The sequence below is a fragment of the Oncorhynchus gorbuscha genome, linkage group LG16 (assembly GCF_021184085.1).
Source record: "Oncorhynchus gorbuscha isolate QuinsamMale2020 ecotype Even-year linkage group LG16, OgorEven_v1.0, whole genome shotgun sequence".
NCBI classification, from domain to species: Eukaryota; Metazoa; Chordata; class Actinopteri; order Salmoniformes; family Salmonidae; genus Oncorhynchus; species Oncorhynchus gorbuscha.
Window position 1 is genome coordinate 39,521,940 of NC_060188.1, and position 15,840 is coordinate 39,537,779.

Genomic DNA, 15,840 nt, shown 5'->3' on the forward strand with positions numbered 1-15,840 from the left:
GACGGGCAGCTTTTGCAAATGTCAGTATCAGATGAACCATTCATATTTTATGAGCAGTTATTTTGCAACCATTATTTCCTTTTCCAGGCTAAGAAGTCAGTGTGTTTTGTATGCCAGTCGTTACTGGATCCTTTCAAAGAATGTCACTATAATGCTACTCGTTCCACGGAGGGCCGGGTGTCTGCAGGTTTTTGTTCCTCCCTTGTACTCGATTGAAGAATTCAGGTCATTGATTAGTAAGGAACGGTCCTTACCTGGTTGTCTAGGTCATAATTGACAGGAAAAAATTAAAACCAGCAGACATGAGGCCCTCCATGGAATGAGTTTGACACCCCTGCTTTATACAAACCGTAGCTGATGAAACCAGTCATTCGAAATAGATGAATCATCACACATGCCAGGGTATTGATAATCCTGCAGAAATGTCCTGAGATAAAGAATGTGATTAATGTCAGTCCACAAACATACTGTAAGTGATCATATTCATCAGACTCAGCAGCTCCACCTGCCTGCTGACTGGTACATTACCAATATAAAGCACCACTCAGAATTCACTCTAATGTACTGCAGTCTTCTAATGTGTCAAACCTGAAAGAAAACCATTAGCTCACTAACTTTGGGACCTTATGTACCGTAGGTAGCAGCACTCACATTGCCTGAGTAAGTGTAAAGCCATACAATTTTCCTTCAATGTAGGCAAAACCATGAATTACCTTGCTATCATCAAAATAGGTAATGCAAGATAAAAATTGTAGGTCCCTGGGGCTGTGTGGTGCATTTGGGAAAACCTTTCCTCATGAGGCAGCATCAAAAACAGTAGTTGGGCTCCAGTCAATATGGACCCCAACCCTGTTCTCGGATGGCATTGCATGGATATACCGCTGCAGGAAGTGTACATATACTGAACAAAAATATAAACACAACATGTAAAGTGTTGGTCACATGTTTCACGAGCTAAAATAAAAGATCCCAGAAATGTTCCATATGCACAATAAGCTTATTTCTCTCAAATTTTGGGCACACATTTGTTTATGTCCCTGCAAGCGAGCATTTCTCCTTTGCCAAAATAATCCATCCACCTGACATGTGTGGCATATCAAGAATCTGATTAAACAGCATGATCATTAACCAGGTGCACCTTGTGCTAGGAACAATAGAAGGCCAATCTGAAATGTGCAGTTTTGTCACACAACACAATGCCACAGATGTCTCAAGTTTTGTGGGAATGTGCAATTGGCATGCTGACTGCAGGACTGTACACCAGAGCTGTTGCCAGAGAATTGAATGTAATTTCTCTACCATAAGCCGCCTCCAACATCAATTTAGAGAATTTGTCAGTACGTCCAACCGGCCTCACAACCACAGACCACGGCTTCTTCACTTGCGGGATAGTCTTAGAGCAGCCACCTGGACAGCTGACAAAACTGAGAACTATTTATGTCTGTAATAAAGCCCTTTTGTGAGGAAAAACTCATTTTGATTGGCTGGGCCTGGCTCCCAAGTGGGAGGGCCTATGCCCTCCCAGGCCCACCCAAGGTTGCACCCGTGCCCAGTCGTGAAATCCATAGATTAGGGCCTAATTTTTTTTTCAATTGACTGATTTCATTATATTAACTGTTGCTCAGTCAAATCTTTGAAATTGTTGCATGTTGCATTTATATTTTTGTTCAGTATAGAATAATAGTGACAAAAAACTTGGATGTAAGATCCAGATGACATCACGCCTGTCTCTCTGACAGTGGAGACAAAGGTTCTGCTGAGCCAATCCATTCTGCGACCGGGTGCCTGCCTCTCTCTCTTTCTCTCTCTGTCTCCGTAGCAGCCAGCAACCAGGTCACAGAGACATGGACCCCTCATTAAGCAGAGCTAAGCCGTGGTGTCTGGTAAGACTCATAGCAAGGAAAAGTCTCTGCCCTGGACATATTGTCCCTTAGGTAGTACATTTATAAGAATGAGTACTCTAGGACAAGAATATGAAATCTCCTTCGATTATTGTTATTGAACACTGTTTTGGTGTGCCTTTTGGTCCTATGTGCCCTGGTCAAAAGTAGTGCACTGAACCCTTGAAACAAAGAATGTAACGTTGTGACTTTGTTTCATGAAGGAGGGAAACGAGGTACATCATACTATAGGGAGTCGCACTCTCGCGACTTCGGTTGAAGGATCCTAAATCACGCCCGACAAAGCCAATGAAATCTGTGCCTCGATGGAAGAACCGCCTTCCACAGGTGATAAGCGCGAGGCTTGGATTCATTCCTTCAATTGAATAATGCTCTTCACCAAGCCCAGGAACGGGCGGTGCGGGGCCAAACAGGTGTTGTATCCCCTTTCCCTCCTTCAGGGAACAGTAGTTATAGTCAGAACATTACGTTCCCTTTAAGTCAGTCAACTTCGGTAAAGCGTACTATGGGGAAATATAATCAGGCCCCAATGGCCCATGGCAGACAACCCAGACCTGACACCACCAGATGTGAAAGTCTGGGTATTGAGCACACGGTGGGCTGCCTAAGTGACTTTCACCTGTCCTTACCGTAAGCAAAAGTGTGTGGTGATGGCCGACTCACCGCAGCACAAATATCTCCTATAGTCAACCCTTTAAACAACACCCAAGATGCCGGTGGAGTGGGCGCTTACTCGTCTAGGTAACCCCTGCTCCTTGCTGCTATATGCCATGGGAAATATGCCACAATCATATCAAATCAAATCATATCAAAATCAAATCAAATTGTATTTGTCACATGCACCGAATACAACAGGTATTTCACCTTACAGTGAAGTGCTTACGTACCAGCCCTTAATCAACAATGCAGTTTTAAGAAAATACCTAAAAAAAGTCACAAATAAAAGTAACAAATAATTAAAGAGCAGCATTAAAATAACAATAGCGAGGCTATATACAGGGAGTACCGGTACAGAGTCAATGTGCGGGGGCACCGGTTAGTCGAGGTAATTGAGGTAATATGTAAATGTAGGTAGAGTTATTAAAGTGACTATGCATAGATAATAGAGAGTAGCAGCAGCATAAAAGAGGGGAGTGGGGCAATGCAAATAGTCTGGGTAGCCATTTGATTAGAATTTCAGGAGTTTTATGGCTTGGGGTAGAAGCTGTTTAGAAGCCTCTTGGACCTATACTTGGCACTCCGGTACTGCTTGCGGTAGCAGAGAGAACAGTCTATGACTAGGGTGGCTGGAGTCTTTGACAATTTTTAAGGCCTTCCTCTGACACTGCCTGGTATAGAGGTCCTGGATGGCAGGAAGCTTGGCCCCTGTGGTGTACTGGGCAGTACGCACTACCCTCTGTAGTGCCTTGCGGTCAGAGGCCGAGCAGTTGCCATACCAGGTAGTGATGCAACCCGTCAGTGAGAGAGACAATGCTTAGAGAACACCATGCACTGCCCGAAGTGAGAGTAAATGTGCTCTGCTCCACAGCAACAGGAAGCCAAGGTGAGGAGGGGGAGGAACCGAGTTCCCCCTGCCTGTTGATGTATGCCACCGTTGTCATGTTGTCGGATCTGATCTGGCATATCATGGCCTGGCAAACGCGGGACTAGGCGCCTAAATGCTAAGTACACAGTCAAAAGTTCCAGGTAATTCATATGCCAGGCACTCTGTGACACTGTCCATACTGCCCAAATTGAGTAACCATCGCACAGCGCGCCCCACCATTGGGGTGACGCATCTGTCATGACCACCTTGCGAGACAACACCTGGCCCATAGGAGCCCCTTGTGACAGCAGCCGGGGATCCCTCCACTGGGCCAGTACCCAAAGGAATGTCGGGGACACCGGAATCGTCCAGTTTAGTTTAGTTTAGTTTTTTTTTTTTTTTTACAGGGACAGTGCACATTAATCAACGTTTCAGTAAAAGTGCCGGTTTTAGCCAGCCGGCTAATTTTCAACAGCAGTCCCTGGGCAGGTTATTAAAAACAATTACAATATAGACAATAGCACCATAGACATAGCAACATAGCAACATCGGACAAGCAAGACATAGCATACAGACAGAGCAACATAGGACAAGCAAGACGTAGCATACAGACAGAGCAACATAGAACAAAAAGCAGCAAGACAAAATTCATAAAAGCAACAAAGTGTTTCCACACATCACAAGCTACAGACAACAGACAACATGGAGAGCGGCAACACACAGCTAGGGACCATGTTCACAAATCTGATTGACCTTTAGCCATGTCTTCAAGCATTTTGTGAAAGTGTGATATGTGGTGCAGTTATGTGTGTCTGATGGCAGTGTATTCCAGACATGGGAAGCTTTCACAGAGAATGCAGATTTACTAAAGGGGCTTTTCCTTAGGGGAACTATACAGTCACCTCTCATGGCAGACCTTGTGGATCTGCTGCCATATGTCTGGGTTTTCTGTTTAACAAAAATATTGAGTGGAGGGGGAGCCAGGCCATTAAGGATCTTGAATACAAGACATGCGTCGGTGTATTGCACAAGATTTTCCCAACTCAAGAGCTCATGTTTTCTAAGGATGTGACAATGATGATGGCTATTGGGCTTCCTATCAAGCACTTTGAGAGCCTGTTTGTAGACAGACTGAATAGGTTTTAATGTTGTACAGCAAGCTTGGGCCCAACTAGTCAAGCAGTATGTTAAGTGGGGGAGTATCATAGATTTGAAGTACAGTTTTGTTACCTCTGTAGTCAAACAATTTCGTATAAATCGGAAATTAGCTAGATTTAATTTAGTTATTTGAATTACCTTTTTCACATGCTTTTTAAAAGAGAGGTTTAGGTGGCAAGATGCATCCGACTCTCACCTCGGTCCGACTCTCACCGCCACAGTAATTGCCATGCTTTCCCCAAGCGCCAGAACGGTGCACCGGGCGGCCATAACGCGGCGGATCTCCATGAGCTCTGTGTGGGGCTCTCCTGTGGCCAAAGCCATGCCGAGCTCCTACAGCAACTCGGTCTGGTAGACCTGACGTCCACCTAAACGTCCAGCAGGTGAGCAGGCTATAACACTATGCAACAGTTTAAACAGTCTCATTTTCCAATTGTTTGTTTTAGTAGTGTGAATCGTTCCTGTTCCCCCCGAGCTGAAGAGAGGAATAATTGAAGGAATTAAACCGAGCCTCATGCTTATCACCTGTGGAAGGCAGGTTCCCAGCGTGGCATAGATTTTATTGTCCTTGTCAAGCTTGATTGCAGAACCTTCAAGCGGACTCGCGAGAGTGCTACTCCCCATAGTATGTTGTGTCGAAGTTGACTGACTGAAAGGGAACCATGCATGTGCGTTTAAAGAGAACCGTGCATGTGTGTTTAAAGGGAACCGTGCATGTGCGTTTAAAGGGAACCGTGCGTGTGTCTTTAAAGGGAACCGTGCGTGTGTGTTTAAAGGGAACCGTGCGTGTGTCTTTAAAGGGAACCGTGCGTGTGTGTTTAAAGGGAACCGTGCGTGTGTGTTTAAAGGGAACCGTGCGTGTGTGTTTAAAGGGAACCGTGCGTGTGTGTTTAAAGGGAACCGTGCGTATCCTGTTAGAGACACCCGTTCCCATTTGGGAACGCGCCCCCACCCCCCCCAGCTGGAATGTGGCGCAGGGAATGCAATAAATATTCCTAAAAATATTTAACCTCCACACATTAACAAGTAAAATAGCTCAAATGAAAGATAAACAAGTTGTTTATCTAGCCAGCAAGTCAGATTTCTAAAATGTTTTACGGCGAAAACATAGCACATATTTATGTCAAACCACCACCGCAGACATAGCTCATTAGCATAGCCAAGTAGGAAAAAATATGCAATCAACAAACGCAGGATTTAAAAAAAAATCCTTTCACTAACATTTACATTACATTTACATTTAAGTCATTTAGCAGACGCTCTTATCCAGAGCGACTTAACCTTTTGAAATCTTCATCAGATGACAGTAATATAACATGTTACACAGTACATTCATTTTTTTTTCAATAATATGCTATATATATCCATAAATCTCTGTTTACAATTATGCATCGTTCAAAAAATGCTACTAAAATGTCCTGAGAAATGAAATAGCTCCGGCAGATAACGTCAGCTAACAAGGAATACACATCATAAACTTTGACTAAATATGCATGTTTTACATATGTATAGCAAGATACACTTCTTCTAAATGCAATTGCTGTGTTACATTTAATTTTAACGTTACATTTTGCGTTCACTAGGCTATAATAGGGAGTCGGCGCTCCCACATTAGCATAATGACTCCTCTATCTTGGAGTCGACAGAAACCCAAAATTAATACATAAATATTCCCTTACCTTTGTTGTTCTTCCATCAAACGACCTGGAAGGGATTATACTTACCAAACCAGCGTTTAGTTTTCAAGTCTGCGTCTTTCGGTTCTCAAAATACCCACATTTCGGTTTAAATGTACGCAAAATTGAAGTGGGTGCGCACCAAAACGTTGAAATTATATATTATATGTCGAGTTAACTTGTCAAACTAACTTCATAATCAAGCTTTAACATGTTATAAAGGTGTACAGCAATTTTGAGAACAAACAGAAACACAGGCACCGTTCAATCGATCTTGGAAGAAAGAGAGGACTTACCACTGCACACAGAAAAGTGACAGGTGTTTTTGAGTGACTGGGAGCTTACCGCGTGCTCAAACTCTCGTGAGCGGGCGATTCTCACAATGAGAAGCCCCATTGAAAGCTGAGATCACGCTGAACACGTGGAGACTGTTCCGGGAGCTGTAACTGTTTGGGGAGGGTGTTTGCGATGACGTCAAAGGTGGCCCAACTTTTCAGATGAGAAGAGATAGTTTGGGAGAATGCATATTTTGAGAGTTCTGCTTTACATAGAGACAAAATTTAAACGGGTTTAAAAGCTTTAGAGTGTTTTCTATTCAATAATATTTTTTATTTGCATATATTCGCAACTTTTGACAAAAAATAATTATGTTTACTATGGGCACGCAATTACTCCAGCGGGGGCAGTAGACAGCACTATCCCTAAAAGGTTAAAGGGAACCGTGCGTGTGTGTTTAAAGGGAACCGTGCGTGTGTGTTTAAAGGGAACCGTGCGTGTGCGTTTAAAGGGAACCGTGCGTGTGCGTTTAAAGGGAACCGTGCGTGTGCGTTTAAAGGGAACCGTGCGTGTGCGTTTAAAGGGAACCGTGCGTGTGCGTTTAAAGGGAACCGTGCGTGTGCGTTTAAAGGGAACCGTGCGTGTGCGTTTAAAGGGAACCGTGCGTGTGCGTTTAAAGGGAACCGTGCGTGTGCGTTTAAAGGGAACCGTGCGTGTGCGTTTAAAGGGAACCGTGCGTGTGCGTTTAAAGGGAACCGTGCGTGTGCGTTTAAAGGGAACCGTGCTTGTGCGTTTATAGGGAACCGTGCATGTGCGTTTAAAGGGAAACGTGCAATGTGCGTTTAAAGGGAACCGTGCATGTGAGTTTAAAGGGAACCGTGCATGTGCGTTTAAAGGGAACCGTGCATGTGCGTTTAAAGGGAACCGTGCATGTGCGTTTATAGGGAACCGTGCATGTGCGTTTAAAGGGAAACGTGCAATGTGCGTTGAAAGGGAACCGTGCATGTGTATTTAAAGGGAACAGTGCATGTGCGTTTAAAGGGAACTGTGCATGTGCGTTTAAAGGGAACCGTGCATGTGTGTTTAAAGGGAACCGTGCATGTGCGTTTAAAGGGACCTGTGCATGTGCGTTTAAAGGGAACCGTGCATGTGCGTTTAAAGGGAACCGTGCATGTGCGTTTAAAGGGAACCGTGCATGTGCGTTTAAAGGGAACCGTGCGTGTGCGTTTAAAGGGAACCGTGCGTGTGCGTTTAAAGGGAACCGTGCGTGTGCGTTTAAAGGGAACCGTGCGTGTGCGTTTAAAGGGAACCGTGCGTGTGCGTTTAAAGGGAACCGTGCGTGTGTGTTGTTTAAAGGGAACCGTGCGTGTGCGTTTAAAGGGAACCGTGCGTGTGCGTTTAAAGGGAACCGTGCGTGTGCGTTTAAAGGGAACCGTGCGTGTGCGTTTAAAGGGAACCGTGCGTGTGCGTTTAAAGGGAACCGTGCGTGTGCGTTTAAAGGGAACCGTGCGTGTGCGTTTAAAGGGAACCGTGCATGTGCGTTTAAAGGGAACCGTGCTTGTGCGTTTAAAGGGAACCGTGCATGTGCGTTTAAAGGGAACCGTGCATGTGCGTTTAAAGGGAACCATGCATGTGCGTTTAGAAAAATTAAGACATTGTCCCCCCCCCAAAAAAATGTTTTGTTTGGGGGGGGATTTGTACACCACATCAAGTGTCATTATTAAAAGAAATCTCTCTTTCAATTCTACTTCTTTTCAAATCAAATCAAATTTTATTTGTCACATACACATGGTTAGTAGATGTTAATGCGAGTGTAGCGAAATGCTTGTGCTTCTAGTTCCGACAATGCAGTAATAACCAACAAGTAATCTAACTAACAATTCCAAAACTACTGTCTTATACACACAAGTGTAGGGGTGTCATGTTTTGTCTTATATTGTCTTGTCATTTTGCTTTCCCTTCTGTTCGTTTCCCCCTGCTGGTCTTATTAGGTTCGTTCCCTTTTTCTATCCCTCTCTCTCCCCCTCCCTCTCTCTCCTCTCTCTATCGTTCCGTTCCTGCTCCCAGCTGTTCCTATTCCCCTACTCAATCATCTAATCTTTTCACACCTGTTCCGTATCTTGCCCTCTGATTAGAGTCCCTATTTCTCCCCTTGTCTTCCGTTTCTGTCCTGTCGGATCCTTGTATATTGTTCGCCGTGCTGTGTCTTGTTTCCCTCAGATGCTGCGTGTGAGCAGGTATCTGAGTCTGCTACGGTCGGTGCCTTCCCGAGGCAACCTACAGTTTATGGTCGAGTCTCCAGTCTGTCCTCGTCACTACGAGTGGAATTAGTTTTTATGTTTTGTTTTCTGCTCTGATTTGTCTAGGAGTATTGCCTTTTTCCTTTTTCCTTTGCTGGAATAAAGACTGTTTTCGCCAAGTCGCTTTTGGGTCCTCATTCACCTGCATAACAGAAGGATCAGAAGGATCCGACCAAGAATGGACCCAGCGACTATGGATTCTCTCTACTCTACTCTCGAGTTCCAGGGAGCGATGCTCGGCAGACACGAGCAGGAATTGTCTGCTGCTCGGCATGCCGTTGAGACCCTGGCCGCTCAGGTCTCCGACCTCTCAGGACAGTATCAGAGTCTTCGTCTCGTGCCACCAGCTACTTCCGGGTCTTCCGAGCCTCCGGAACCTAGGGTTAATAACCCACCATGTTATTCTGGGCAGCCCACTGAGTGCCGCTCCTTTCTCACCCAGTGTGATATAGTGTTCTCTCTCCAACCCAACACATAGTCAAGAGAGAGAGCTCGGATTGCCTACGTCATATCACTCCTTACTGGTCGGGCTCGGCAGTGGGGCACAGCTATCTGGGAGGCAAGCGCTGAGTGTACTAACAATTATCTGAACTTTAAAGAGGAGATGATAAGGGTTTTTGATCGTTCAGTTTTTGGGAAAGAAGCTTCCTGGTCCCTGTCTTCCCTATGTCAAGGTAATCGATCCATAACGGATTACTCTATAGAGTTTCGCACTCTTGCTGCCTCCAGTAACTGGAACGAGCAGGCGTTGCTCGCTCGTTTTCTGGAGGGACTCCACGCTAAGGTTAAGGATGAGATTCTCTCTCGGGAGGTTCCATCCAGCGTGGATTCTTTGATTGAACTCGCTATTCGCATTGAACGACGGGTAGATCTTCGTCACCGAGCTCATAGAAGAGAGCTCGCGTTAACTGTGTCTCCCCTCTCTCCGACACTACCATCTTTCCCCACTGACTCAGGTGTTGAGCCCATGCAGCTGGGGGGTATTCGCATTTCGACTAAGGAGAGGGAACGGAGAATCACCAACCGCCTCTGTCTCTATTGCGGTTCCGCTGGTCATTTTGTCATTTCATGTCCAGTTAAAGGCCAGAGCTCATCAGTAAGCGGAGGGCGACTGATAAGCGCTACTAGACGGTCCTGTCCGTCAAGTACCTGTACTACCTTACCGGTCCATCTATGCTGGACCGGATCGGCAGCTTCCTGCAGTGCATTAATAGACTCTGGGGCGGAGGGCTGTTTTATGGACGAAGCCTGGGCTCGGGAACATGACATTCCTCTCAGACAGTTAGGGGAGCCCACGGTCATGTTTGCCTTGGATGGTAGTCCTCTCCCCAGTATATTATGTGAAACACTACCTTTAACCCTCACTGTATCTGGTAACCATAGTGAGACCATTTCTTTTTGATTTTTTGTTCACCTTTTACACCTGTTGTTTTGGGTCATCCCTGGCTTGTGTGTCATAATCCTTCTTTTGATTGGTCTAGTAATTCTATCCTTTCCTGGAACGTTTCTTGTCATGTGAAGTGTTTAATGTCTGCTATTTCTCCTGTTTGTTCTGCTCCCTCTTCACAGGAGGAACCTGGTGATTTGACAGGAGTGCCGGAGGAATATCATGGTCTGCGCACGGTCTTCAGTCGGTCCAGAACCAACTCCCTTCCTCCTCACCGGTCGTATGATTGTTGTTCTGATCTCCTCAAGAAGCGTTTTGCATCCGCTCCTATCCTTGTTGCACCTGACGTCACTAAACAGTTTATTGTCGAGGTTGACGCGTCGGGGTGGGCGTGGGAGCCATTCTGTCCCAGCGCTCCGATACTGACGATGGGGTCCACCCTTGCGCGTATTTTTCTCATCGCCTGTCACCGTCGGAACGTAACTATGATGTGGCTAACCGTGAACTGCTCGCCATCCGTTTAGCCCTAGGCAAATGGCGACAGTGGTTGGAGGGGCGACCGTTCCTTTTGTCGTTTGGACTGACCAAAGGAACCTTGAGTACATCCGTTCTGCCAAACGACTGAATGCGCGTCATGCTCGTTGGGCGTTGTTTTTCGCTTCGTTTCGAGTTCGTTATTTCTTATTGCCCGGGTACTAAGAACACCAAGCCTCATGCTTTATCCCGTCTCTTTAGTTCTTCTGTGGCTTCTACTGTTCCCGAGGGGATCCTTCCTGTGGCGTGTTGTCGGGTTGACTGTCTGGGGAATTGAGAGACAGGTTAAGCAAGCACTCACGCACACTGCGTCGCCGCGCGCTTGTCCTAGTAACCTTCTTTTCGTTCCTGTTTCTACTCGTCTGGCTGTTCTTCAGTGGGCTCACTCTGCCAAGTTAGCTGGCCATCCCGGCGTTCGAGGTACTCTTGCTTCTATTCGCCAGCGCTTTTGGTGGCCTACTCAGGAGCGTGACACGCGCCGTTTCGTGGCTGCGTGTTCGGACTGCGCGCAGAATAAGTCTGGTAATTTTTTCTGCTTCTGCTCCTGGTCTTGCTGGGTCTCAGTCTGTTCCCTGCCACCGCATCTCTCCTGTTCTTGTTCCTGCCCTTGCTGTGTCTCAGTCTGTCCCTAGTTGTTACTCTCTTGGCCTGTTTGGTCCTGTTTGCTCTAAAGCTTTCAGTTCTCTACCCGTGTCTCATTTTTTTTTAGAGTAGTACCCTAGTTTCCTTTTTTTTCGTTTTCCGTTACGGTCCTGAGGAGAGGAGTTGGGTTCTTTTTCGGGACGTGCTGGACCGTTTTGTGATCTATGATTTCCTCCGTTGCCGCCAGTGTTCCTCCTCGAGAGCGCCAGGAGGCGCTCGGTGAGTGGGGGGGTACTGTCATGTTTTGTCTTATATTGTCTTGTCATTTTGCTTTCCCTTCTGTTCGTTTCCCCCTGCTGGTCTTATTAGGTTCGTTCCCTTTTTCTATCCCTTCTCTCTCCCCCTCCCTCTCTCTCCTCTCTCTATCGTTCCGTTCCTGCTCCCAGCTGTTCCTATTCCCCTACTCAATCATCTAATCTTTTCACACCTGTTCCGTATCTTGCCCTCTGATTAGAGTCCCTATTTCTCCCCTTGTCTTCCGTTTCTGTCCTGTCGGATCCTTGTATATTGTTCGCCGTGCTGTGTCTTGTTTCCCTCAGATGCTGCGTGTGAGCAGGTATCTGAGTCTGCTACGGTCGGTGCCTTCCCGAGGCAACCTACAGTTTATGGTCGAGTCTCCAGTCTGTCCTCGTCACTACGAGTGGAATTAGTTTTTATGTTTTGTTTTCTGCTCTGATTTGTCTAGGAGTATTGCCTTTTTCCTTTGCTGGAATAAAGACTCTGTTTTCGCCAAGTCGCTTTTGGGTTCTCATTCACCTGCATAACAAGGGGGATAAAGAATATGTACATAAAGATATATGAATGAGTGATGGTACAGAGCGGCATAGGCAAGATACAATAGATGGTATCGAGTACAGTATATACATATGAGATGAGTATGTAAACAAAGTGGCATAGTTAAAGTGGCTAGTGATACATGTATTACCTAAGGATGCAGTAGATCAAATCAAATCAAATCAAATGTATTTATATAGCCCTTCGTACATCAGCTGATATCTCAAATTGCTGTACAGAAACCCAGCGTAAAACCCCAAACAGCAAGCAATGCAGGTGTAGAAGCACGGTGGCTAGGAAAAACTCCCTAGAAAGGCCAAAACCTAGGAAGAAACCTAGAGAGGAACCAGGCTATGTGGGGTGGCCAGTCCTCTTCTGGCTGTGCCGGGTGGAGATTATAACAGAACATGGCCAAGATGTTCAAATGTTCATAAATGACCAGCACGGTCGAATAATAACAAGGCAGAACAGTTGAAACTGGAGCAGCAGCACAGTCAGGTGGACTGGGGACAGCAAGGAGTCATCATGTCAGGTCGTCCTGGGGCACGGTCCTTGGGCTCAGGTCCTCAGAGAGAGAGAAAGAAAGAGAGAATTAGAGAGAGCATATGTGGGGTGGCCAGTCCTCTTCTGGCTGTGCCGGGTGGAGATTATAACAGAACATGGCCAAGATGTTCAAATGTTCATAAATGACCAGCATGGTCAAATAATAGTAAGGCAGAACAGTTGAAACTGGAGCAGCAGCATGGCCAGGTGGACTGGGGACAGCAAGGAGTCATCATGTCAGGTAGTCCTGGGGCATGGTCCTAGGGCTCAGGTCAGATGAAACTGGAGCAGCAGCATGGCCAGGTGGACTGGGGACAGCAAGGAGTCATCATGTCAGGTAGTCCTGGGGCATGGTCCTAGGGCTCAGGTCCTCCGAGAGAGAGAAAGAAAGAAGGAGAGAATTAGAGAACGCACACTTAGATTCACACAGGACACCGAATAGGACAGGAGAAGTACTCCAGATATAACAAACTGACCCTAGCCCCCCGACACAAACTACTGCAGCATAAATACTGGAGGCTGAGACAGGAGGGGTCAGGAGACACTGTGGCCCCATCCGAGGACACCCCCGGACAGGGCCAAACAGGAAGGATATATAGTAAATAGTAGATGATATAGAGTACAGTATATACGTATACATATGAGATGAATAATGTAGGGTATGTAAACATTATATTAGGTAGCATTGTTTAAAGTGGCTAGTGATATATTTTACATCATTTGCCATCAATTCCCATTATTAAAGTGGCTGGAGTTGAGTCAGTGTGTTGGCAGCAGCCACTCAATGTTAGTGGTGGCTGTTTAACAGTCTGATTGTACTTTACTTATATTTTCTATACTTTTTATAATGATTCGTGAAGTCTATTTGATTATTTTCAAAAGGCACATTTATGGTTCTTGGATGCATCCACTATTCTCCACTATTTTTATCTACAGTACAACAAGTACACTGAGTGTACAAAACATTGAGAACACCTGCTCTTTCCATGACATAAACTGACTAGATTAATCCAGATGAAAGCTATAATCCCTTATTGATGTCACTTGAAAAATCCACTTCAATCAGAGCAGATGAAGGGGAGGAGACAGGTCAAATAAGGCTTTTTAAGCCTTGAGACAATTGAGACATGGATTGTGTATGTGTGCCATTCAGAGGGTGAACGGGAAAGTCAAAAGATTTATATAAGTGCCTTTGAACGGGGTATGGTAGTAGGAGCCAGGTGTACCGGTTTGTGTCAAGAACTGCAACGCTGCTGGGTTTTTCACGCTCTACAGTTTCCTGAATGTATCACGAATGGTCCACCACCCAAAGAACATCCAGGCAACTTCACACAACTGTGGGAAGTATTGGAGTCAACATGGGCCAGCGTCCTGTGGAATGCTTTGGACACCTTGTGGAGTCCATGCCCTGACGAATTGATGCTATTCTGAGGGCAGAAGTTTGTTTCTCGAGGTAAGGGACAAATGGAGCTAGGGTTAGGGTTGTTTGAGGTTAGCGTTAAAGCTGTAATAATAACAGCAAGCCCGAACCCCAAAAGGGTATTGCAATGGCCCTACAGCTGTAATGCTAAGCACAAACCTAACACTAACCCTAACTCTAACCCTAACCCGCCCATATGCCCCCCCCCAGCTCCCAATTCCACATGCTTTACTTGTTCATACAGTAGATTGATGGGATGGATGCATGTTTTCATGTATATTTGCGCCCTCTTGTGGTTTTTAGTGAAACAGATTTTGGTATTGATGGCCAGATTAAACAGCTGGACAATACAGCCCTTTACTATAACGTACATACAGACAGATACAACATAGGCTAACACTTTCAATGCACTAGATTTATATTTGATGATGGACAGATCATTGCCTTTCTCATCTGATTATCTTGTCCATTAATTGTGGCATAGGGGCTGGATATACAAAACAGATGGCTTGGGATGTGGACCTTTCTTGACATTAAATCACTTTTGATGTCTCAAAACATCTGTCAAATTTGAACTTTGAAGTGCAATAATGCCCCTTTTTACGGTCTTGCACTTTAGTCCTTCTTTACCAAGCCTATATAGCCTCCAGTAGATTATTATGCAGAGGGAGATATACAGACACGGCACAGTTCTAACTTTGTCTCTAGGTGGCGATAAAGACTAAAAAAACCACAACTAAATGCGGGTTGTGGTCTTTTTCAAGTCAGGCATAACAAATGTGCGATTTCATTCAAAAATCCCCCTAGCGGCGCCAGATGCAAGCATAAAGTGAGGAGGCAGTGTTTGGAATTGGGTTCTGGGTTGCCTACGGAGCCCGCTAGTCTCTGCAGCGATCGGGCTGTCTAGTTCCCTGCATCAGCATCGCTGAGCTTCGATTGCAACTCCGCCCGGTCTGCCTGCATGCATCTGCTCCTTGCATCCTTGTCTTTGATATAACAAAATAGTAGACGAAGAAACGAAAAGGACTTATACAAGTGCGTCTATCGTAAGTAGATGTTTTAGTTTGAGCTCTTTTGTTTTTGGACGAAAAGAATGGCGAAGTAGTCTAGGCTAGGCTACTGCAGGTGCATCCCTATGCAGTTAGCCTATGAACGGATATAGGATTTATTTTGACGCCTGCTCTATGGCGCTGGAAAATAGGATTTTTTTTTACCACCAATATTTAATTTATCCAATATTTAGAAAATTAAAACGAGCGTTTTATTAGACTGTAAAAAAAAGTATAATTATAAAGTTAAAGTTCAAATCCGATGTATGTAATTTAATGTTCAAAGAAAAAACATTGATTTGCGTGCTCAGTAGATGTTTATTGTTTGATAAATTAGACATGTACAATTAACTAACAGTGTCTGTCATATTTACAGCATCTGCTTGAGAAGTGCACTATCTTTCTATTGGTAAAGATGGTTAAACTGGGGAGTAATCTACAAGACAAAGGCGCTAAACCGGTCAGTGTGGAGGATGGCTTCCAAAACGTGCCGCTCATCACCCCTCTGGATGTCGGTAATCTCCAGTATGGAGCCCCAGACAAGGTAAAATGGACTGTCTGTCTGCTGAGATTTCCTCTGATTCACACACACTCCTTGATTTATGGCCAAAGCCATTACATAATAAAACAGCAAACCCATCTCTTTGTCATCTCA

At 45.3% G+C, this 15,840-nt stretch overlaps 1 protein-coding gene across 2 annotated transcripts in view; it reads left to right on the plus strand.

Annotated features, from left to right (window-relative positions):
• Positions 1-14,956: 14,956 nt before the first annotated feature.
• nsg2 (neuronal vesicle trafficking associated 2) overlaps positions 14,957-15,840 on the plus strand; it is a 38,135-nt gene continuing 37,251 nt past the window's right edge. The window contains exons 1-2 of one of the 2 annotated variants that reach the window (XM_046306150.1): positions 14,957-15,171; positions 15,562-15,729. In XM_046306150.1, the coding sequence (XP_046162106.1) occupies positions 15,601-15,729 (129 nt within the window). In that variant the 5' untranslated portion in view covers positions 14,957-15,171; positions 15,562-15,600. Of the gene's footprint in view, positions 15,183-15,561; positions 15,730-15,840 lie in introns of both variants that reach the window. The other variant, XM_046306149.1, reaches the window with a different exon arrangement.